The sequence below is a fragment of the Schistocerca piceifrons genome, chromosome 7 (genome assembly GCF_021461385.2).
Source record: "Schistocerca piceifrons isolate TAMUIC-IGC-003096 chromosome 7, iqSchPice1.1, whole genome shotgun sequence".
Classification (NCBI taxonomy): domain Eukaryota; kingdom Metazoa; phylum Arthropoda; class Insecta; order Orthoptera; family Acrididae; genus Schistocerca; species Schistocerca piceifrons.
The window spans coordinates 559,229,515-559,255,441 of record NC_060144.1 but is presented as its reverse complement, the minus strand read 5'-3'; the positions used below and the strand labels follow the sequence as shown (position 1 = coordinate 559,255,441).

Genomic DNA, 25,927 nt, shown 5'->3' with positions numbered 1-25,927 from the left:
AGGGAGTGGTTGGAATGTCGTGAGCCACGACAGTGAGTGGCATGGTCGTGGCCTGAAGGGGGGTAGAAGAAGGCTTGACATGGGCAGGCTTAAGTCTGTTGAGAGAGACTGTAACAGCTGAATCTTTCATCTGGATGTCACAGGTGTTGGCTGAGTGCTGGAGAACTCGGTGCGGGCCGGTATATGGAGGCTGGAGGGGAGCACGGACAGTGTTATCTAAGAGCATCACATACTTGCAATTGTCCAGAGATTTCGGGACGTGAACCTTAGGACGGGAATGGCTGGTGGGTGGGGGGATATGGAGGTTGATGAAGTGGCATCTGACGCGGTCCACAAAGGAAGGTAAGTCAGACTGAGGGAGAGAAGTGGAAGGGCTCACAATTACGCCAGGGAGAACAATGTTCTGGCCATATACGAACTCGGCTATTGTGCCTTTGAGGTCTTCCTTATAGATCGCATGAATGCCGAGTAGCACAAGGGGAAGGGCCTCAGTCCATAGAGAGTCGTGGCATCCAAGAGCCGCCTTGAAAGTGCGACTAGCCCGTTACTTTGCGGGTGTTATGCTGTGGTATGGATGCACCGGATGCTGCAAATGTTACAAATCCCGTTGAACAGGGCCAACTCAAATTGACTGCCCTGGTCAGTCATGATGATAGCTGGACATCCAAAACGCAATACCCATGACTCGACGAAAGCTCAAGCAACAGTTTCTGCTGTAATATTGGGGAGGGGGACAGCCTCGACCCAGCGAGTTGTTCGGTTGATAGACGAGAGAACATAATGAAAGCCATAAGAGGGGGAGAGAGGGCCGACAATGTCAATATGAATATGCTGGAAATGCCCAGGAGGGATCGAAAAGGTGCCAAGCATGGAGTGAAGTGTACCTGTGTACTTTGCAGCGTTGGCACGCGACACAGGAGCGTGTCCATTGTTGGCAGTCCTTGTCGACATTTCTCCACACAAAGCACTCCGCTACAAGGCGGGTGGGCGTACGCAAAAACGCCAGGGTGGGCTAAATTATGCAATGCGTTGAAGACAGTTCGACGGAATGTGGTTGGGATGAGTGGGTGTAACGTGCCTGTACTGTCGTCGCACCAGATCTCACCAGAAATGCCAGGGAAGGTTGTGTGGACGAAGTGTAGTGCAGAGGTAGCATCTGAAATCAGGTTTTGTGTTTCCTAGTCGTCGGGTTGGAGGTTAGGCAGTTCAGAGCGGTCTAACAGCGAATGGACGATGTCGACTCGTGAAAGGAAGTCAGCAACTATATTGTCAGCACCCTTTATGTGTCTGACATCGGTGGTGAACTGAGATATGAAGTCCATGTATCTGAAGCGACGAGGAGGCGGGTCAGCTGGCAGGTTTGTAATGGCCTCAGCCAGAATTTGTGGTCCGTTAAAACATAGAAAGGGCGTCCCTCAATGTCAGTCTTAAAATGCTTGATCGCTTCGTAGACTGGGAGCAGCTCCCTGTCAAACGTGGAATATTTCCGTTGTGCATTGGTGAACTTGTGCGAGAAGAACTGCACAGGCGAAGTTTGGCCGTCGATTGTCTGGCTAAGGACAGCGCCGATAGCAGTATCGCTCGCGTCTGTGGTGATGAAAAGCTGTGCATTGGGATGAGGATGCGCGATGGTTCAGGCCTCGGCAAGAAGATTTTTGAGGGCAGTGAAAGAGTTAGCCATAGCAGGGGTCCATGGAATGGGCGAGATCCAGAAGTGTTGGTGCCTGCCAAGGCGTCCGTCAGTGGAGCCTGAATCTCTGCAGCTCGAGGTAGATGTCAGCGATAATAATTAACTGTCCCCAGAAAGCGCCAGAGCTCTTTGAATGACGAAGATCTGGGTAGGTTTAGTATTGTTTGTACTTTCTCACGGGGCGGTGAAATGCCGTCAGCAGAGACCCGAAAACCAAGAAAAGTGACTGCGGGTTGATGTAGCTGCAATTTGTCCTGGTTGGTTTCGGTGCCTATTGCCGCGAGAGTGTTCATAACAGTTTGCACATGTCGAATGTTGTCCTCGACGGAGGATCTGAACACAAGAATGTCATCAAGATATGCCAAGCAGAATTTTAGGTCGAATAGCACTTCGTTGATGAAGCATTGCCAGGTCTGGGTTGCGTTTTTCAGACCGAAGGGCATGATTCGAAACTGAAATAACCCAATTGGGGTGGTGATTGCTGTCTTCTCGATGTCTTCAGGTGCCATGGGGATCTGGTGGTAGGCCCATTTGCAATCAATGACAGAGAACGTGGTCGCACCTGCAAGGAAACTGGTAAAGTCGGCAGTGTTGGGTATGGAGTAGGTGTCTATAATAGTTCATGCATTTAGTCGACGGTAGTCTCCGCACATGCGCCACGACCCGTCTTTCTTGGGTGTCATGTGTATGGGCAGAGACCAGCTACTGGCAGAGGGTTCAATGACGCCTGAGCTTAGTAGTTCAGAAATCTGATTTTTAACGTTGGAGATGCATTCGGGACAAAGTTGACGTGGTTTACTGGAGATCGGGGGACCTGGGATGAGGTGAAGCTTGTGAACCGTGCCGTTGGTGATGATGGAAATGTTGCCGGTGGCATGGGAGGCGGTTTGTTTACAATGTGTGGCTGGCGGGGCAGGCGAGGCATGGTCGTGGTGTTTGGAGCCACTAGGCAGATCCGACGGGAGCCGAGGTGGCGAAGTGTACCAGGAGTCAACGCGACAAGAAGCCGGCCCGAAGCAGTGGCATCGTGGTTGGGTGAGCTTGGTAGAGCTCGTGAGCCGTTAGTGAGTCCATTGTCCGAGGGTGCGGCCTGTGGCAGCACGGTCACGGGCGAAACACTTGGCGCGAGTGCACTGTTTGTGTTGTCAGTGGCAGTTGCACGGCGGCGCACAGGAGCCAAAGTTGCATAGTTTGAGGTGCTGTCCGCGAGGGGTGGGGTAGGAGCCGTCAGTTCATGAACACGCTCATTGTGCATGCGCACTTGTGTGTGTGTCAAACACTGCCGTGTTAGGAGGGTGTGGCCCTGCGGAACTGTCAGTACATGTTATGGCAGTCTTTACAGTCTTTATAGCACAGTCGTGAGGGGTAATGGGAGGTAAACACATGGAGGCTCGATTGCTGGGATTGCAACCAGATTCGGCGCACTGACTGACCTTGCTTTGTCCTTGCTGTAGTGTCTGTAATTCCTTTGCTGCGTTGGAGAGCTGGAGCTGTGTTTCGTGGAGCTGGAGGGAGAGCTTGAAGTTTTCCTTGCGTAGGCAAGCGACATGTTCAAGCCCAACAAGGCAATTGTGCGTGGTTTCTCGTAACGCTGTCGACAGAGGCGAGCATGTACGGATGAGATGATCGCGGACCAATGTGTCACAGGGGGGTTTGCTCGATGGAGCACAGGGGAAGTGAGTCTTGGATGGATGATGAAACACGGTGTTTCGCACTAGGTCCGGTGAAAGTTTGTGGTGTCGCAAGAAGTCAATGCCTATTATAGGTTCATCAATTTCACACACTAAAGAAGTCCGCTGAAGTTTGCGGAGAGATAGACGATGTGGGAAGTTGAACCCGAGCATTGTAGTTTAGTTGAATTCACGGCTTGCAGTGAAGTATGACGAGGGCGGATGTTCAACGATGCTAAGGACGTAGGCAGCAGCGAAACATCAGCGCCTGTGTCCACTAGGAAATGGTATCCCGACAAAATGTCTTTAATGTAAAGTTGTCTGCAATTATCCGGTCGTTTCCGGACAGAATGGAGCATTGGGGGGTTCCTGTCATGTTGTGCGCAGGAGGCAGCACCTGGACCTACCTGCGATTGGCATTTGGGAAGTAGCAGGGTGGTCTGCAGTTTGGTGCTGCCTCACCAAACCGTGTGTGGAAGTAACAGTACAGGTAGTGCGGTTGCATTTCCTGTGGAAGGTTCGTTGCCAGTTGTAGTGGCCGAGGTTTGGTGGCCGCAGCTGGTTCGGTTGTAGGAAGGGGCGTGACCGTGGGCGGAGCCAGTGACATCCCAGTTGCTTGTTTACTGCTTCTCGGAGCGAGCGGAATGCTCGGCACAGTACGGCCCCGGCCACGTCTGGACACAGGGCGATGAGCCTGAACCTGAGACTTGTCAGGTAGGCAGTGGCTGGCAAAATAGAGCAGTGATGCATCGTGTAGCTTGTCAGCAATTTCATTCTCTGCTCGAGAGGTTCAGGAGACCTTTGAGCCAGAGCAAAGCAGATGTGAGGAGATAGTTTATCTGACCAGATGGCGAGGAGAGCTGTGTCAGAGAGTACATCGGCACTGACCAGGGCACGTAGCCATCTCCAGAGCTGGTAAGGTTTGTTGTTGCCTAGTTGCTCGACATGGAGCACTTGCCGTATTGCTGCCTCAGTTGAGTGTGCAAGCCGATGTAGAACTGTCTTTTTGGCTAGAGTGTACCGGGTAGATGAGTCTGGGGTGACAACCAGGTCAGCAATCAAGTCCTCCTGGTCATGCAGGTGGGTGATGAGGCACAGAAACCTGGTTGACTCATCGAGTTTGTAATGGTCGAACACTTCGTCCACAATTTTGAACCAGGTTGTTGCTCTGTCAGGATTAAATGGCGGCAGCATCGGTAAGCGTTGTAGAATGTTCGGAAGAACAGATTGAGTTGAGTTCGTCGGGGCACTGCCTGAATCGAGCTGTCGTTGCTGTAGTATTCCAGGAGAGTGTGCTTCCAGGGGATGTGGCAACGATGGCTGTTCGGGTGGCAGCGTGAAGGTGACACGTTATGGTTGAGCGCGATCTGTCACGACGCGGAAGGCCGACGTGGGTGAGACACCGTAATGTGTTGATTGTGGTTTCAGAAGCTCAACAAATTGCGGGTGTGTTCGGATTGATGCATCGCGGAAGACCGACGCAGATGAGGCACCGATATGTGCTGAGAACTGTAGTGGAAGCTCAACTGGAGCCGGTGCAGGGGCGACAAGTGAGAAAAAGTTCAAAGTTTGAGAACGCATGTTAGTCCGCGTAAAGCTCGACATATGATCAGAGCCATGGTCACCTGTGTCGCAGGGAGGCTGCGGAGGTGCCGGCTGTCCAGAAGCACAGTGTGGGAAATGATGTCGAACGTGGGACGGAATGTGTGAATGTTCACTGTTCATAGTCACTCCATTCAGAACGTTGTGCGGATAAGGTGAATGTTGTGGCACAAAACACTGACGCGTAGCAGTGGGACGAAGGTGGAGGTCGGGCACAGATAACAAGTTATTGTTCCTGTTGCAGGCCGAGGTATCGAAGTAGGAAGGCATGTGCTGATGCTGAACTGAGGCAGGTGCGGGCGTGGTCGGATGCGGAGGAGGTTGACCTGTAAACGAAGCAGTTCCGGCCACGTGGCAGGTATGCGTGTGGTACTGCACAGATTTCGGTGTGGCAAGTCGTTGTCCTGGCGGTAGTAGGTTGTCTGACGAAGCAGTTGCAGAAATCGGCATTGGTCCCGCACTGCACGGAGATCCGTAAGAGGTAACTGCACTGTTGATGAGGGAGGGCACATGTGGCGGGAACAAAGGCGTGTGATAGCCAGAGCCATGCACACTCCTAACCTCACTTATTGTTGCAGGCTCGAAAACGTCCGGCGAAATCGGCGGAATCATCGAGTGAGAGGCATTGTGTTGCAATCCTGGCAGGTGTACATTGCCCACAACACGATGCATGTCGATCACAAAATCTGGCGTTAGGCGCTGGGCCGAAGTCATTGTTCGAATGCTGTATCGATGTAATACACGCGAAAATAACCGACGCAGAGGTGTGGACACAGTAAAACTGCGAAAACGCACGACGTTACAACTCAGGTTCACCAGTGAGGAGTGAGTTCAGGTTGATTACACCAAACAACACCCATTTAGCAGTAGTTAATTTATTCACCCAAAAACATGCAAGGCTCACAAAGAACTGACATGGAGGAAAAATCCCAAAGACAATGCTCAGACCAAAGACGATGCTCAGAGTCCAAAGATGAATGCATATTGATGCTGGTGTCTACCTCATCGGCGCCACACAATTTTGTAACCATACCTTCATCACTGCCCACAAAGACCAGATGACCCTATATCAAAATGCACAATGCTACGGCCACTATTTCATTTCAGCTTTGTGTGATTTTAAGGAAACATCCTGTATATTTCTATATATAGTCAAAGCCATAGTCATATATTACTGGCCAGCGGCATCAAGGGGCATTTTCAGCAACTTAGTTGGAAATTATTTGGCAAACTGAGGGGAGTTGCTTCTTATCCATATACAATGATCTTCCAGAACTTTATGACCACCAACTGCTATCAATATAAATTCATCCAGTTAGATAAATACATGGTGCATGTAGTATCAGTGAGCATGAGCATGCTGTCCGTGTGTTGAATGGGGAAAATGTGGTGTCACCGCCAGACACCACACTTGCTAGGTGGTAGCCTTTAGTATACGTCGGACCCGCGTGTCGCCACTGTCAGTGATAGCAGACCGAGCGCCACCACACGGCAGGTCTAGAGAGACGTCCTGGCACTCGCCCCAGTTGTACAGCCGACTTAGCCAGAGATGGATCACTGACAACTACGCTCTCATTTGCCGAGATGATAGTCAGCATAGCCTTCAGCTACATCATTTGCTACGACCTAGCAAGGCGCCATAGCATTTGATATTATTTTATATTGTGCTTATAACATGTACCGTCAAGAGAGATGTTCTACAATTATGGATTAAAGTTGAGTATTATGTCAACTACGTACTTTATTTGCTACTATTAATTCCTTTAACTGTTCCAGACCTCACGCCAATCTGCGTGAGCTTAACGCGTGCCTTTCGGCTTCCTCTCATTGTGACTTGCCTGTCTTGCCAAGTCACAACAGAAAGTATGCAATCAATCTGAGTTTGACCATGGGCAAATTGTGTTGCTCGGAGGTAGGGCATGAGCATTTCAGAAACTGCATGACTTGCAGGGCGTTCAAGGAGTTTTGTGGTGAGTGTCTTCATTATGTGGCGAAACCAAGGTGAAACCACATCCAGACATTGACAATTTGGGCTGCCACCCCTCATTACAGGTGTTGGACATCATAGGCTGGGCAGACCGATAAAACAGGACAGGCGGAACTAACATCAGACTTTAATGCTGGGCAGAGTACAAGTGTGTCTGAACACATAGTGCTCCGAACACTCCTAGCAATAACTCTCCGCAGCCAATGACCCATGTATGTGGCAGTGGTAAAACCACGACATCGGCAACTACGACTGAAATGGGCACCTGACCATCGGCACTGGATTTTGGCGTAGTGTGCAAAGGACTGCACGGTCTGATGGATCTCAACACCTTCATCATCATGCCATTGGAAGGACATGAATCAATCATCTTCCTAGGGAACAGCTCCTTGAAGCCTGTACTGCAGGAAGGAGACAAACTGGTGGCTGCTCCATTATGCACTGGGAAATATTCACTTGAACATCTGTGTGTCCAGTGGAGCTCATGCAAGGCAAGGAGTATCATACACCCTTTCATGATGATTTTCCCCAACAGCAGTGTCTCTTTCTACAAGATAGTGCACCATGTCACAAGGCCAGGAGTATGATGGAGTGGTTCAAAGAACACAGTGACAATTCCAGTTGATGTGCTGGCCCACCAACTCTCAAGATCTGAACCTGATCGAACACATCTGGGATCTGATAGAACATGCGCCAGACCTGATCGCCCCCTCCCCAGAATTTACAGGAATTCGGTAACTACACCGGCTATTACGTAGGAGGTCATCATATTTTGGCTGATCAGTGTATTCCGTATGTGTTTACAGCAGGTGGCTGAAATGAGTGCATGTGGAGTTATAGTGTCATGTTTGTTTTGGTACTCATTGTTTAACAGAAGGGAATCCTGCTGCTGGCACATAGCATACTTCTGTTGAACAGAAGTAGTGGAGCCAATGAGCTCAACATCCCCTTCTGACAAATCACATAAACTCTCACTGTGAGAAATTGAACACAGTTGTAGGATTTAAACCAGGACATAATGTCTAGTGCCCAGGAACTTCACTTCTCAGCCTCACCTCCCTTGGCCAGCCATGTAGGCCTGCTGCAGAGGAAAACTGTTTCAACCTCTGATTCCGAGAATTTACACAACAAATCACAATAAGAATTAGCAGCCGTCAGTGACAATTTTTATTAACACCACTATCACCAATTTATGTTTATTCCTGTTCTTTATCTCTTCAAATTTTAAAAAGGCAATTTGTTACAAGCAGTTGCACTAATATATTTTCAAGAAATCTTTTTTTCTCAACTCTAAATATGAATTTGCTGTGACGGAAAATATTTCTAGCATTTTCTACCCGAATTTTTGAAAAAGTAATGTTCAACCCAAATGGATAATAGTATTTTTTTTTTATTTTTTTACAAGTCACTTCTCCTTAGTTCAGTTACCTCACATATATTTACTTGAAACAGATGTTTTTTTAATTCTTTACCGAATACGTTACATTTTATCATTTTTTTCTTACTGTAATTTTTATTCGTGTCTCCGAATTTTTATGCCGTATTTAATCTAAGTTCTTTCCACAAAACCTAGTCTGTGCAAATCTGATTCTGGTTTCTTTAATAATTATTATTGCGCTACACACTAAACTCTTCGCGATCCGTTGTCAGATATAAAGCACAAAAGTAAAAAATTTATTTACACTTTTACAGTTTACACGTCCATATCAACCACTCTCCAGATTGTGTTTTGTTAAACGTAAGCAGCTAAAAAGCACTAAGCAGAAACAAGTGACAGCTGCGGCTGTACATTTTTTTGGGAGAGACTGCAAGTATGGCTGCTGTTAATTTGAGGGGCGTGAAATGGAAAAACTAATAGAGAGAACGTTACCGCGAAATGAAACGTCTTATTTCGCTAGTGCACTATGAATCACGATTTGGCCGTGCCTTGCTTTTATAAGGAAATCAAACTATCCGTGACATTCCTATTATGAAAAGCTGTTTCCCTAAATGTTTTGGTTTCTTTGTGTAATACTGTCGCGTAAAAAAATGGTTTGAAACATCTAGATTTTATAAATGCAGCTTTTTAGAAATAGTTTCATAGTTAGAGTTTGGCGAGAGTGATAGTCCCCGAATTCTGCGATAAAGGGGCGCGTTAAAACAATGTTTTCGAGGGGACGAAAGCAGGGAAACGATACGATTGACGTTGCAAATAAGAGCTGTTTTATATACTTCGACACGTTAGCATGCGTCCGTACATGCCTTTTAGTGATATTTGCCATACTTACTTTGCTGTTGATACTCCTGAAACTTATAAAGTACCATGTACTCAGACATCCTCAAATTCACCACTTTGCAATATTCTATATATCAGCAGGAGAAATCGTATTATGGTGAGTTTTTACGCCGTATTTTTCTCTTCACTGCACTGGGAAGGTCTTTGCGTCAGTAATACCATGTTAATACAAATTATTTTCCATATAATTTACTGTACACTATGTAAACATGCATGTTTTCACAGTATTGGGGGATCAGGATGCAGTGTCATTAATTTTAGTAAAGACAAATGTAATTGCTCGGTTTGTCTGCAGTGTAACATAGATGTAGATGTAGAAAGTAACAACCAGTGTGTTAAGCAGAGCAGGCTAACTATGTTACTTACGTAAGTTAAGAATAATTAGGCTATTTATTTATTCATTCATACATACATACATAATATCCATCCATTGATCACTTCTTAGAGCTGTATTTCACCAAAATATATGTACAGTTACAGGGAAAAATACAATTTGAGCACTTCTAATATTTGACAAAACCACACAATAAATGAGAATAAAGAAAAAAAAAACTTTATTATTAATTTAACTTACTAGAGATAGACACCCAATACCACTTTCTGCTGCAAGCCTGAGTGTTTATTAAACATAAAAAATGGCATATATGCGCTGCTCACTGACACAGCCATAACTTTTTTTCAAGTTTCAGTGTAGGCTAGTCTCGGAATATTCCTTATCACTGTAGGGACATGCTGTGTTCAAGTACTCTCTTGTTTTGAAGACTGGTAGTGTGTTTACTTTTTTTAAAAAAAGACTGCGTTGTAGCCTGTTCTATGTTAACCAACCACCTTTAGTAGGATCTTTTACAGTGAGAAACTGTTGAGGCAATAACATCTCTAACTCTTGTGCTGTAATTGTGTAGTTCTCTGTTTAGTATTAGTGCACAGTTTATTTGAAATATGACCTGCCACAATTTTTGAATTTTACGTTGCAAGATAGTTTTTGTGGTAGTACTGCAGTACATCTGATGGCTTCCCTTTTTTAGCTTCACCAGTCCGCTTATCTGTTCATTTGCTACCTTACCTCATATTATTACACAGTATGTTAAATGTGGATGACTTCCGTCAATTGGGCTTAACATGTAGTCGCTTTTAACTTTTTTTATATTAGTGTTCTAAGATCATGACGTGGACACTTATGACCTCAGACTACTGAGTATTATTTTGGTGATATTTCAATTCCTGAAACAGTCAGTTCTGAATTATTCATCATTATATAGTCTCATGGAAGTGTTAGCACCAATACATTTTTCAGTATACCTAATACAGGTTGAATCAATGCCTTGTTTTGCATAGATTGTTAGTATAGATTTTGTTAAAATTGAGACAAAGGGTTTCTCCAAATCTACAAGGGATGGTCATAAACTTTTAATTATCATCTTATAAACTAAAGTTACATACTAATTTGTTTATTTGAAAGTACAACCTGCAGTCCATGTGTACATTGAAATACCCGTGCAGCAGTAGTGTAACACACAGCTAGAGGAGCCAAAACAGTATGCTGCAACTTATTGATAAAATGGAGTGTCATGTGATAATTTGTGTTAAGCAGCAGCAGAAATGTTGCAGCTATGTCAGGCCAACTTGTTCATCATTGAAGTCAACTAGATTGGTCTGACACATCTGTAATATTTCTGCTGCTGCTGAAAACAAATTATGCCACAATACTCAGGTCAACAGGACTGTCAACACCAGTTGTAAGATTCACCCTGAAATTTAGTGATGATGTGACATGTGACTTCATACATGCACAAACAGAAAGAGAACGGAATCTTGACAGAAGTTGTGGTGACAGACTGATCAGCAGGATAGCCCGAGGTCTAGTTAGGTTTGTGAGCTACTGTATTTACTGAATGTGAATGCAAAATCTTTGTTGTGGTGGCATACTGATCTATAGTGCAGCTCGAAGTCTAAGTTAGATTGAGATTTGACTGTTTTATTGTGGGTTATTAACCTGATCTCGAGTGCTTTGGGTGATCCACATACTCCATTTTATTATATGATCTGCAACTTTTGGTTTTGGCTCCTCTAGTTGTGTGCAGTAGTACTGTGGCATGGTGTTGTCCTTCACCCAGCCTTTTCATATTTGAGCTTGTTCTCTGTCTGCGAAGACTTGGTTAGTGCAGTGTTAAAAATTGATTTTCCTTCCTTCCTTCCTTCCTTCCATGTAGCTGATGCCATGTTATAGGCTTGTATTTCAGATTTCTTTAATTGTAACTGTCCTGGTAGGTGACTGTGATGAGAGTGTATGGAGTATAATTGCTCGTTTGTGTTCTTGATGAGGGAGAGCAGCACGTGATCTATACAGTTGTGAAATATCATCAAACAGCCAAGCTTAACATCCACCCCTAACAGATAGAGAATTATCAATATTGTAACTTACCTTCACTCAGTCAGAAACTACAGAGAGGTTTAGAAATTAATACAAGATATTGATGCAAACATAGAATTTCATCTCCTTAGTCTGCCCACCATCAGTTTGTCTCACTGTATCAGTTTTGTAACATTCAGTATTACTTCCTCAATTCCTGTCTTTTCTTTTATTCAGTTATTTGTCTTACTGCCCCCTCTTGTCATTCCTTAAGTGCTGTTTTCAATTTTTATTTGTCAACCCTTATTTTTTATATCTTGCACCTTTAATGTCTTTGGTTTTCACTTCCATAAGTTAGTACTGGCAGCATAAAGGTTTTCCCTTTTAAGAAACGTAGGGAATTTAATTCTAAATTCAGCTTTCTGTTTCCCACATGAACTCCAATGCATTTTTACACCACTGTTTCTTTCTTTAAGTGTCCAAAGGCTTGTTGTTTTTATTTATCATAAGTATACAAATTTGTTAATTTTGATAATTTAATCATTAATTTTTGGCATATAATTATCAGAATATTGACTGTACATTACACTATCTTATCAAAGCATCTGGATACATATTAGTGGACATTAGTATTGCAGTTGTCCACCCTTTGATGGCTTGAACTTTGCTGGGGACACATTCAATGAGTTGTCTGAATTATCTGCTGTAGAATGGCAGCCCATTCTTCCTCAAGAGCCGAAACTAGTGAACATTGGATGCAGCGGTCTGGGGCAGAGTCAAGTTACTAACTTATCCTAAAGATGTTCCACTGGATTCAGACATGGACTCTGGGTAGGTCAGTCAACTATGGAAATGATATTGTCCACAAACCATTGCCTCACAAATGCTGCATTGTGACATGATGTATTGTGTTGCTATGCAGTCAGTCATCATCTCTGAAATGGTCTCTACTGTACCTAGTACACAGTGCTGTAAAATGTCTTCATATTCTTCTGTATTTAGCATTTTCTTAAGCACCATAAAGAGACTACACCCTAACTATGAGAAACATCTCAATACTGAACATGACCTCCTCTGTCCTTAACTGTTGTCACCAGCCAAGTTCAATCCTTTCCATCAGATTGCCACAGGTATAGCACAATTCATCACTTTAAATCCATCCTTTCCAATCATCCAATTTCCACATCACTCTTTACTCCACATTAAGCATCACTTAGCATTGACTACAGAAATGTGTGGCTTATGAGGAGCTGCTTGATAATTATATCCCATTCTTTCTAACTCTCTATACACAGTTATGTGCTAGTTGGACTGCTGGTATTGCTTAGGAACTCACAAGTGATTCCACTGATTTAATGAGATTTTTTACAACCCCTTTCACATTGCTCAACAGTCCCTGCCTGTCAGTACATGAGGTCTGCCTGACTTTGATTTAGCTGTAGTTGTTCCTTCAGTTTCCAGTTCACAACCACATCACCAACCGTCCCTGATGGATTTGTTACTCTGATGGCATCCAATGACTGGTTCATGTTTGATGTTACCGAGCTCCCCTGACTGACTCATTCTGCTGTTTCTGCTTGCAAATCCATATTCAGTATTCTTGTCTGTCTCCCTCATAATATTCTCTCACCACACATGACTCCTGAGAAATCCTTGTCTGATTCTGACCTGCAGACCCACCCAAGCCATATACTTTTACCTCTCATTCAATATCTTCTCATCTCTGGCATCAATATAGCTTTCAGTATCCTGAGTTTACTGCTCCTACATTACAATTTGATCAAATTTCTGGCTGATGTTACTAACTCCAGATGGACTATCCCTTGAATGAGGGACTGATGACATCACTATTTAGCATAATGGGTGTGAGACTGGTCTGAGTGGTATATAGGTATTAATAAGAACAGTCAGGTGCACTGACACAATCCACAGGCACATGAAGAGGTGTTCTCTTCATATCAAAGTAATAGACTTTCCCCTGATTAATGTAAGTATTTTGTATTCTGTGTGTAGGCCATCATGTCTTGTATGAGCTATTCCTGTTTCCCCTTGCCAAAGCTCCTTTCGTGGTCTTCAAAGATTTTTTTTCTGTTGGCAGTGAAGCTTCTTCTCCCATATTTTTAATCTAGTTCATCCAGAAGATTTGTGCCAAACAATGGAAAATCCAGGATGGAATGTAACAGCATTATGAAAAGGATAGTTGCTACTCACCATATAGTGGAGATTCTGAGTGGCAGGTAGCCACTACAAAAAGACTGTTGGAAAGTGAGCTTTTGGCCAATGTGATCTTTGTTGAAAATAGGTAAAGTGCTGCTAGTGGGAGCATGCAGGGACAAGGTGGAGAGAGGGTAGAGCAGTTGGGTGTAGTTGGGAGATTAGATAGAGGGTGGGAGGGGAGAGAGGGTGGGGTAGCGGAAAAGGAGAGAAGTAAAAAGACCAGGTATGTTGGTGGAATAGAGGACTTGAGTAATGCTGGAATGGGAACAGGAAAGGGGGTAGATGGGTAAGAACAGTGACTAACGAAGGTTGAGGCCAGAAGGGTTACGGGAACATAGGGTATATTGCAGGGAGAGTTCCCACTTGCACAATTCAGAAAATCTGGTTTTGATGGGAAGGATCCAGATGGCACAGGTTTGAACCAGTCATTGAAATGAATAACTTCGTATTGGGTGGCGTGCTCAGCAACAGAGTGCTCCAGTAGTCTCTTGGCCACAATTTGTTGGTGGCCATTCTTGCAGACAGACAGCTTGTTGGTTGTCATGTTTACATAAAATGCAGCACAGTGGTTGCAGCTTAGTTTGTAGATCACATGACTGGTTTCACAAGTACACCTACCTTTGATGGGATAAGTGATGTTTGTGACTGGACTGGGGTAGGTGATGGTGTGAGGATGTATAGAACAGGTCTTGCATCTACATCTATTAAAGGGATATGAGCAGTGAGGCTTGTGTAGGGATTGGTGAGGACATTGTGTAGGTTTGGCGGGCAGGGGAATACCACGGTGGGAGGGATGGAAAGAATAGTGGGTAGGACATTTCTCATTTCAGGACACAATGGGAGGTAGTTGAAAACCTGGCAGAGAATGTAGTTCAGTTCCTCCAGTCCTGGGTGGTATTGAGTCATGAGGGGAATGCTCTCTGTGGCCAAATGGTGGGAGTTTGGGAAGTGGTGGGTGACTCGAAAGATAAGACACAGGAGATCTGTTATTTTACAAGGTAGGGAGGGTAATTACAGTCTGTGAAGGCCTCAGTGAGACCCTCGGTGTATTTCAAGAGGGACTACTCATCACTGCAGATGTTAAAGCTACGGATGGCTTGGCTATGTGGGAGTGACTTCTTGGTATGGAATGGGTGGCAGCTGTCTTGGAGAAATTGCTGGTGGTTGGTAGGTTTGATGTGGACAGAAGTACTGATGTAGCCAGTATTCATGACCTACTGTTATCCTTTGTGAGCTGGTCAAAGAGGATAATTCCTTTTGCATTACAGAAAACATTGGCCATGTTTTCTGTATGATAAATAGACTTTGTGTGATTTATCATGTGTTTGTAAACTTCCACCACTGTTTTGGTTGTTGTTTAATTTATGATGTAAAGTAGTGGATCCGTATCTCTTGAGACACTGACCAATAGGCACACATTATCAGGAGAAAGAAAACTGGCGTTCTACGGATCGGAGCGTGGAATGTCAGATCCCTTAATCGGGCAGGTAGGTTAGAAAATTTAAAAAGGGAAATGGATAGGTTAAAGTTAGATATTGTGGGAATTAGTGAAGTTCGGTGGCAGGAGGAACAAGACTTTTGGTCAGGTGACTACAGGGTTATAAACACAAAGTCAAATAGGGGTAATGCAGGAGTAGGTTTAATAATGAATAGGAAAATAGGAATGCGGGTAAGCTACTACAAACAGCATAGTGAATGCATTATTGTGGCCAAGATAGATAAGAAGCCCACACCTACTACAGTAGTACAAGTTTATATGCCAACTAGCTCTGCAGATGACGAAGAAATTGAAGAAATGTATGATGAAATAAAAGAAATTATTCAGATAGTGAAGGGAGACGAAAATTTAATAGTCATGGGTGACTGGAATTCGAGTGTAGGAAAAGGGAGAGAAGGAAACGTAGTAGGTGAATATGGATTGGGGCTAAGAAATGAAAGAGGAAGCCACCTGATAGAATTTTGCACAGAGCACAACTTAATCATAGCTAACACTTGGTTTAAGAATCATGATAGAAGGTTGTATACATGGAAGAACCCTGGAGATACTAAAAGGTATCAGATAAATTATATAATGGTAAGACAGAGATTTAGGAACCAGGTTTTAAATTGTAAGACATTTCCAGGGGCAGATGTGGACTCTGACCACAATCTATTGGTTATGACCTGTAGATTAAAACTGAAGAAACTGCAAAAAGGTGGGAATTTAAGGAGATGGGACCTGGATAAACTGAAAGAACCAGAGGTTTTACAGAGTTTCAGGGAGAGCATAAGGGAACAATTGAAAGGAATGGGGGAAAGAAATACAGTAGAAGAAGAATGGGTAGCTCTGAGGGATGAAGTAGGGAAGGCAGCAGACGATCAAGTAGGTAAAAAGAAGAGGGTTAGTAGAAATCCTTGGGTAACAGAAGAAATATTGAATTTAATTGATGAAAGGAGAAAATATAAAAATGCAGCAAATGAAGCAGGCAAAAAGGAATACAAACGTCTCAAAAATGAGATCGACAGGAAGTGCAAAATGGCTAAGCAGGGATGGCTAGAGGACAAATGTAAGGATGTAGAGGCTTATCTCACTAGGGGTAAGATAGATACTGCCTACAGGAAAATTAAAGAGACCTTTGGAGATAAGAGAACCACATGTATGAACATCAAGAACTCAGATGGAAACCCAGTTCTAAGCAAAGAAGGGAAAGCAGAAAGGTGGAAGGAGTATATAGAGAGTCTATACAAGGGCGATGCACTTGAGGACAATATTATGGAAATGGAAGAGGATGTAGATGAAGATGAAATGGGAGATACGATACCGTGTGAAGAGTTTGACAGAGCACTGAAGGACCTCAGTCGAAACAAGGCCCCCGGAGTAGACAACATTCCATTGGAACTACTGACGGCCTTGGGAGAGCCAGTCCTGACAAAACTCTACCATCTGGTGAGCGAGATGTATGAAACAGGCGAAATACCCTCAGACTTCAAGAAGAATATAATAATTCCAATCCCAAAGAAAGCAGGTGTTGACAGATGTGAAAATTACCGAACAATCAGTTTAATAAGCCACAGCTGCAAAGTACTAACACGAATTCTTTACAGACGAATGGAAAAACTAGTAGAAGCCGACCTTGGGGAAGATCAGTTTGGATTCCGTAGAAATACTGGAACACGTGACGCAATACTGACCTTACGACTTATCTTAGAAGAAAGATTAAGGAAAGGCAAACCTACGTTTCTAGCATTTGTAGACTTAGAGAAAGCTTTTGACAATGTTGACTGGAATACTCTCTTTCAAATTCTAAAAGTGGGAGGGGTAAAATACAGGGAGCGAAAGGCTATTTACAACTTGTACAGAAACCAGACGGCAGTTATAAGAGTTGAGGGACATGAAAGAGAAGCAGTGGTTGGGAAGGGAGTGAGACAGGGTTGTAGCCTCTCCCCGATGTTATTCAATCTCTATATTGAGCAAGCAGTAAAGGAAACAAAAGAAAAATTTGGAGTAGGTATTAAAATCCATGGAGAAGAAATAAAAACTTTGAGGTTCGCCGATGACATTGTAATTCTGTCAGAGACAGCAAAGGACTTGGAAGAGCAGTTGAACGGAATGGATGGTGTCTTGAAGGGAGGATATAAGATGAACATCAACAAAAGCAAAACGAGGATAATGGAATGTAGTCAAGTTAAGTCGAGTGTTGCTGAGGGTATTAGATTAGGAAATGAGACACTTAAAGTAGTAAAGGAGTTTTGCTATTTGGGGAGCAAAATAACTGATGATGGACGAAGTAGAGAGGATATAAAATGTAGACTGGCAATGGCAAGGAAAGCGTTTCTGAAGAAGAGAAATTTGTTAACATCGAGTATAGATTTAAGTGTCAGGAAGTTATTTCTGAAAGTATTTGTATGGAGTGTAGCCATGTATGGAAGTGAAACATGGATGGTAAATAGTTTGGACAAGAAGAGAATAGAAGCTTTTGAAATGTGGTGCTACAGAAGAATGCTGAAGATTAAATGGGTAGATCACATAACTAATGAGGAAGTATTGAATAGGATTGGGGAGAAGAGAAGTTTGTGGCACAACTTGACGAGAAGAAGGGATCGGTTGGTAGGACATGTTCTGAGGCATCAAGGGATCACCAATTTAGTATTGGAGGGCAGCGTGGAGGGTAAAAATCATAGGGGGAGACCAAGAGATGAATACACTAAGCAGATTCAGAAGGATGTATGTTGCAGTAGGTACTGGGAGATGAAGAAGCTTGCACAGGATAGAGTAGCATGGAGAGCTGCATCAAACCAGTCTCAGGACTGAAGACCACAACAACAACAACAATCAATTGCATTATTCTTAAAAGTAGTGTAGAAATTTGCTTTTATATTTTGTCAACATTTTGTAAATATGGAATCCGTTTTGCACAAAGCTTTCTTATACTTCACTCACCTGGTGTTTGGTTACGCATGCTGCCATCTCTTACATCTCATTAGTGAAGCTTTTCATTCTACCCAAACCCCAGCTTGCAGTCCTCAGGCTTCCAAGGCTCCTTGTACATTTTTACTACATTTCAATCAAGGCTGTCTTCTTTTTATCCCCAGGGGATGTCAATTCTATTTTTCTCTTGGGCTACAGTTAATCCTTCACGTATTGTTCTGTTCCTTCCGACACATCTGCAGTGTTCGCTTGTAATTGCTGATTGTCAGATATTGTACATTCTGACTGTTTTTTATTTGTGGTTCCAGCTTTGTGATGTCTTTCATAAGTCTTCTACAAGAGAAGTATGGTCTCATTGATTTCAGTTTTCTCATTTTTAACTGTTGAAAATGAAGCCGCAGTGTAGCTGTAAACCATCACATATTTAGAAGTGTTTCTTTTGATAATAAATTGTCCTAAACAGAGAATTATGTCACATGATTGTATTTCAGATTAACATTTTTAAGAAAAATGCATTGGATTACGATTTTTAAAAGTCACATATCCCTATTTTTCAGGTCAAGTTGACACATCATGTTGTAGCACAACTTGTACCATGACACAGAATAATTTGTGGGAATGAGTTAGCCAGTCAGTGTCCTGTGCCTATGTGTGCCTTTATATCATGGCTGAGATGGTCCACAACATGTCTTGGGGGGGGGGGGGGGGGGCTGTCCATGATGGAAAATAAATTGTATCAGTAAAGTGGACTATAAGAGAGTGTGCGTCTCCTTCCACCAATTAGAAGTATGAAATCTGCTTATCATGTCTTTGAATAGGACACAGCCTCCTAAAACATGGCTTCCTTCTCAGACATGAAGAACCACACATTTGTGATGCTTATCATGGAATGGATTGGGGTGGGGTTTGTGTTGGTTGAGGTGAAGTAGAGAGAGAAAGAGGTGGCAACAGGAGGAGAGATTGGAGACAGGTAGCTAGTGTCTCGAAGGGCAGGGTGGCAGGTGCACAGGTTGAGCTTGTGACATTTGGGTACCATATCCAGTTAGGTGCAGCATGCCATGAATGCAACATGGAGGTGTGGATTGGGAGGTGTGACAGACAGAGAAAGGGGAAACTGTTGTTTAGGGGGTGTGAGGACAGTGAGTGAGTGGAGATTGAGGCCAGGAGAATTATGCGAGTGAAGGGTGTGTTGCAAGAATAACTCCAATCTACATAGGTCAGAAAAGCCAATGCTGGAGGGAAGGATCCAGAGAGTACAGTTTGTGAAGCAGCCACTAAACTTGAGCAAACTGTGTTCAGCAGTGTGTTGTGCCACTGGGTGTCAAGCCCACATGGGGCTCGCTGCTTTCTGGTGGGTTCGTGCTTGGCTACCACAAGGCCCCAGCCTTTGTGGCATCTTTTCCCTTCCATGCTTCGTGTCTATCCTCTTGCTATTACTTTTCCCCTCCCTTGGGGAACATGTCTGGGCTGTTTTTCGGAATGTGTTCCACATTTTCCATAGCTGGCATTAGAACAGTCTCACCACTGTTTTTCCCACCTTTTTTCTTTCTTCGTTCACCTCCTTCTACCCTTACTCTGCTTCGGAGTTTGAGTTTCCTCTTTTTCTTCTTCCTCCCTGTGCACTCCTGAAGGCCAGCCCATGCATCTGACGCATAACAGGTGACTGGGTAATGCCTAACTAACAGCCCCAGGTCAACAGCTAGGGTTCGCATGTACCCGCTGGTACAGGCCAAGCCCAGGGAGGGGTGATTGCCTGAGCTGCTACCTTTCCAAATTGCTGATTATTCCCCGTCAGATGTTCAGGAGGTGTGACCTAAGGCAGGTGCGCTCCCTTTTGAAGGGGATCACCAGTTGGAAGGAGCACGCCGTTGGAGATGCTGGCAATCGTGGGGATTTTCTCGCAATGCGCCAGTCATCATCTTCATAATCAATGTCTACCAAACATAAATGGAATGAAGCTCCCAATTCAAACACCCTCCCAGCTGCACCACAGTTCCTCATGGCTTCACATACTGAAGACGGTCAGTCTTTTGCAATGGTAAATCTGTTTCTTATTCAGAAAGGTGTTGATGCAATGGCAGCCCTTGTGAAATCCTGCTGTCATTTACACAATGCCACTTTGCTTGAGGCAGAAATCCAAATGTAACTCTGATCAGATTGTCATTGTTGTCCATCAGATGATGAGAAAGGTAGATGCATCCACAGTGCCCACACACATACTTTTTCTCCTTCAATAAAATTCTTCAGGGTATCAGACCGCATCGTCATAATTTTAAAATGCGCCAATGTTTCGGACAGCGTTGCAGCTAGCCTTCATCAGGGCCTTACGTAAGGCCTAACGTAAGGCCCTGATGAAGGCTAGCTGCAACGCTGGCCGAAACGTTGGCGCATTTTAAAATTATGACGATGCGGTCTGATACCCTGAAGAATTTTATTGAAGAAGACAACGGCCGCGGAAGCCTACGCTTACATACTTTTTCTCGCTTTTGGTAGAGTGGTGCCACCATCCAAGATCCAAGAAGATTATGAAGTTATTGCAGTCCGACAGTACATTCTGAACCCAATGCGCTGCTACCTGTATTATTGTTTCAACCACACTTGAATGTCCTCTCTACACCCGGCCAAATGTGTAACCTGTGATACAGATGCTCACGATGGTGATTGTCTGCCTCCTTCTTCCTGCTGTATCATCTAAAATGGCAACCATGCTGCCTCCTCTTGAGATTGTTCCATGTATCTCGCTAAGCAGGCTGTCCCGGAGATCTGGGTAAAGGAAAAAGTGCCGCATCTGGTCGCTCACAAGTTATTGGCTAGTTGCAAACTCTGTGTTCTACCATCTGGCACTTACAGTACTATTCTCGCCACATCTTGCTCCATGAAGGACATGGCCACACAGACATGCGACCTCAAATTCAGCACTGTGGTTGTGAAATCACCCAGTGTCATGGTAACATCATCTTCTCCTCGTGCAGCTGTGCAACAATCCACCAAACTTTCGCTCATGTGGGAAAATCACCTGCTACTCAAATGGCAGGCTGGAAAGGAGACAAGGACTACTCCCACAAAGACTTCCTATGTTCATCCAGCCAACAAACATCTTAGTCTTCTGCTGCCAACCGTAAAGGCTCCAAGAAGTCAAAGGCAAATGGTCGTCTCCTTCACTGACTCGGAGAGCCTCTTTGACAATTTTGCCGTGTGATACCCTCGCCTGGCTGACCTCCGTGTTGCTGATGTGCATTGCTAACCGATTTTTTGTCCTGGACTCCACAGATCAACAGAGAGAGAGAATGCTGATGGCTCTGTAGATCTCATGGGGCAGGATCCTCCAGCTGCTGCACCCCGTAGCAGTGTGCTTTTGAAGGCTGGCACTTGGCAGCTGCCAAGGTGACAACCCTTTTTTTCCCTTCTCCCCTTTCCTCGTTATAATTCTTCTTCAATGAAATGTTCATGGCCTTCAGTCAAACAAAGACGATTTACGGCTGCTCTTAGAATAGCAGTGTCCTTGTTCTCTGCCTCCAGGAAACAATATTGCATCCTCACCACTGCTTTCCGCTCTCGCATTTCTTCCTGGTCTGTTTTGACCTTCCTCCCAAGGAAGGCATTCTGTGTCATGGGGGAGTCATGCTGCTTGTACGGAATGACGTTCATAGTCACACCTTCTCCCTCTTTACCAGTACATCCGTCCATCATTCAATGTCACCAGGGCAGACTTCCTCCAGCTTATTGAGCAGTTATGTCTCCCCTTTCTGCTTCCCTTAATGTGCACCATCCCCTTTGGCTGACCTTAACACAGGAGCACCCACTTTCCTTTCAGACTCCACACACACCTATTCCCATTTGGACCTTTTCTTCTGCATTGCCCATTGTCTCGAGTGGTCTGTTCTCTCCGACACATACATGAGCGACCATTTCCCGTGTGCCATCCATTTGCTGACTCCTACCCCACCTATGTGCACACCCAAATGGCAATTTTCCAAGGCCAACTGGAGGCTTTACCCCTCCCTGGCGACCTTCAACAAACAGCACTTCCCCAATTGTGATGACCATTTAGAATATCTTAAAACATAATCCTTACTGCTACCGAATGTTTTGTTTTCCGCACTTCCTCTCCACCATGCTGTGTCCCAATCCCTTGGTGGACTGAGGCATTCCACGTCGCAGTTTGTACGCGGGTATGTGCTCTCTGCATTTTTAATTGTCATCCTACTATAGTAAACTGAATTCTTTATAAACATGCACAGTGTCATCGTGTTCTTCAGGATAGCAAACAAGCTGGCTGGATTTCATTCACTCGTTCTTTTAACAGCTGCACTCCCTCTTCTGTCATGTGGGCCAACCTCCGACGGCTCTCTGGGACCAATATACATTCCCCAATTTCCGGCCTGACAGTAGCAGACGATGTCATAGTGGACCCTATTGCTATCTCTGACATCTTGGATCACCGTTTAGCAGAGATTTTGAGCTTCTCCCACTATCACCCTGCCTTCCTCCCTCAGAAACAAGCAGAAGGGGCTTGGTTGATACCCTTGTCTTCTCTGAATCATGAGTGCTAAAATGCCACCTTTACTATGAGGGAGCTGGAGCATGCTTTTAATTCATCCTGATCCGCTGCCCCAGAGCCAGATAAAGTTCACATTCTGATGTTGCAGTGCCTTTCTCTTGCAGGCAAGCACTTTCTGCTTCATACGTACAACCGCATCTGGGCGGAGGGCACATTTCCCAGATGCTGGCGTAAAGCCACAGTCTTACCCATACCCAAGCCCAGCAAGGACAAACACCTTCCTTCTAGCTGCTGCCCCAGTTCTCTTACCAGCTGTGTTTGCAGGGTGATTGGACATATGATTCATGCCTGACTGATATGGTGGCTCAAGTCTCACAATTTACTAACCACTGCACAGTGTGGATTTTGAGCACGCTGTTCTGCAGTTGACCATCTTGTCACTTTGTCCACCCATGTCATGAATGGTTGTCTGTGGAAATTCCAGATTGTGGCCATGTTTTTCAATTTGGCGAAAGCCTACACCACCTGCTGGAGAACTGGGATGTACATGTGGGGCTTCTGTGGCCGCATGCCCTGTTTCCTTCAGATATTTTTAAAAGATCGAGGTGTCAAGGTACATGTGGGTTCCGTCTTATCAGTGACCTTTATCCAAGAAAACGGTGTACCTCAGAGTTCCGTCTGAGCATCGTCCTCATTGCTATTGCCCGTAACTCTATAATGGTCTGTCTCCCACTGGGCATCTCCGGCTCCCTTATTTTGCAATCTATTTAAGTTCTCCAAGGATTTGTCTCATAGGTGGCGTGTTCAGTGATATCTTGATTGTCTTTACTCATGGAGCATTGACAATGGTTTTCATTTTTTTCGCTGACAAAACCGTTTGTATGAATTTCTGGCAGTACAGTTGATTTCATCCACCATCTTTACGTCTTGGGCCTGTTGCTCTTCTGTTCATTGAAACTATGAAAGTCTTGGGGCTCATGCTCGATAAGAAATTTTCTTGGTCCTCCCACATGTCTTACCTGGCACCCCCTGCTGTAAGAGGTCACTCAGTGTCCTGTGTGTCCGCAGTGGTACTTCCTGGGGAGCAGATCGAACTACTCTCCTTCGTTTGTCCCGGTCCCTTGTCCGTTCAAAACTAGACTATGGGTGTTTGGTTTATGCATCCACATGTCCATCCCTCTTATGCCGTCTTAATACTATCCACTATCATGGCCGTGGCATCCGTTTGGCCACTGGCACCTTTTGCACCATCTCAGTTGAGACTCTGTATGCAGAAGCTGCCAATCTACTGCTGTCCTACAGCCGTGACTTTCTCCTCAGCAGATATGCATGTCATTTGTCTGCCATGCTTGGCCATGCATCCCGTACCTCCTTCTTCGATGAGTCATTTGATTGCCAGTATGAGGTGTGTTATTCTTCTCCATTACCTCCTGGAGTTAGTTTTCGGCTCTTGCTCCTGCAGCTTCACTTCACACTTGTTCGCCTTGGCCTTCTTTCGCTTCCTAAGACACTACTTCAGCCTCACTCTGTTGCCTTCAGTTTCACAATCTTCTCACGGAACTTTGCAATAATACATTTGTGTACGCTGATGGCTCTTGGTCGGACCATGGTGTCAGGTGTGCCTTCGTCATTGACACCGACATTTTTTCAGTATCGGCTTCCGGAACACTGCTCAGTATTTACAACAGAGCTCTTCGCCTTCTATCAGGCCATGCAGTACATCCTGCGTCACAGGCTCTTCAATTGCATCGTCTGCTCCGACTCTCAGTGCCCTCTGAAGCCTCTGTGTGCTGTACACCATCCATCCCTTAGTGCAGTGGGTCCTGGAAAGCTGTCATTTGCTCACTTTTTATGGAGCCATGGTGATGTTTATGTGGGTTCTGGGCCACTGATGCTGTCAAGGCTGCAGTCCTTACACCTCTGATGATCTCTGTGTTGCCGTCTGTCAGCAGGTGTTGTCCATCGTGAGCATCCGTATCACAGGTTACACATTTGGCCGGGTGTAGACAGGACATTCAAGTGTGGTTGAAACAATAATACAGGTAGCAGCGCATTGGGTTCAGAATGTACTGTCGGACTGCAATAACTTCGTAATCTTCTTGGATCTTGGATGGTGGCACCACTCTACCAAAAGCGAGAAAAAGTATGTGTGTGGGCACTGAGGATGCATCTACCTTTCTCATCATCCGATGGACATCAAATGAAGCCATCAAATGGCATCACCACTGGTCCTCCATTCATGGGAACAAATTCCGGGTTAGTAAGCCGCTCCTGGACAACCTCCTCTCAGCCCTCTCACCCTGAGGAGATCATTTTAGTTAGGCTGTGTATTGGGCACTGTCTTTTTAGCCATCGCCATTTGCAAAGTAGTGCTCCCTCACCACTTTGTGCTCAACCTTCGACAGTCCACCATTTCTTGACAGAATGCCCTTTTTTTTTTAACCACTTACATTCTTGTTTGTGTTTGCCATCTGAGTTATCGGCCGTTCTAGCGAACGACGCGTGGGTTGTCAACTGCATTTTACTTCTTATCTGTCTTAGCAATATGGCAAAGGACATTTAATTTTTAGTTCAGGACCTCCGTTTCTCTATGGCATATTTTGTAGCTCTTTCCCTCCACGTCCCTGTTTTCAGCTGTCTTCTCTTCTGTCGATTGGGATTAACGTGTAGTTGTTTTTAACTCCTCTCTTTGCCTTCTTGTTATACAGTTCTGACATAGATGTGTGTGACCCTAGTTGTTTTTGTGCCATAAAATAAAACAAAACAAAACTGGATGGTCAACTTTGTTAGTCACAGTTTGGTGGTAGCCAGAATGGCGGCCTTAACTCTGGTGGACAGTTTGTTTGTGGTCCTTGCCACATAAAATCCTGCGCATTAATTGCAGCTCAGTTACCTAAATTGTTAGGCAGGCTGTGATAACCACAGTGCTGAGTACCCTGCACAAAAAACAACAACATTACAGAACAAAATTTTGTGGATGTTGACCCAGTTTCTGACCCAGGCCAAGAACTTCCATGTATGGCCCTAGTGGTGTTACAAGGTAATTCATTCCTACTTCACATAACTACCATTAATATTTTACCCTGATTGCTAAACTACTAGCACTACTGTTGGTAAATCTGCCACAACCGTATGTGGATTTATGCCTCTTAAACACTAGATGATGTGGACACATCATGCTGCACTAACGTATTAGTTTCTCAAATGCCTTATCCAGAACATTTAAG

At 44.6% G+C, this 25,927-nt stretch overlaps 1 protein-coding gene across 1 annotated transcript in view; it reads left to right on the top strand.

Annotated features, from left to right (window-relative positions):
- The first annotated feature begins 8,748 nt into the window (after window positions 1–8,748).
- LOC124804698 overlaps window positions 8,749–25,927 on the top strand; it is a 73,047-nt gene continuing 55,868 nt past the window's right edge. The window contains exon 1 of the mRNA XM_047264953.1: window positions 8,749–9,321. Coding sequence (XP_047120909.1) covers window positions 9,092–9,321 — 230 coding nt within the window. The 5' untranslated portion in view covers window positions 8,749–9,091. The remainder of the gene's footprint in view (window positions 9,322–25,927) is intronic.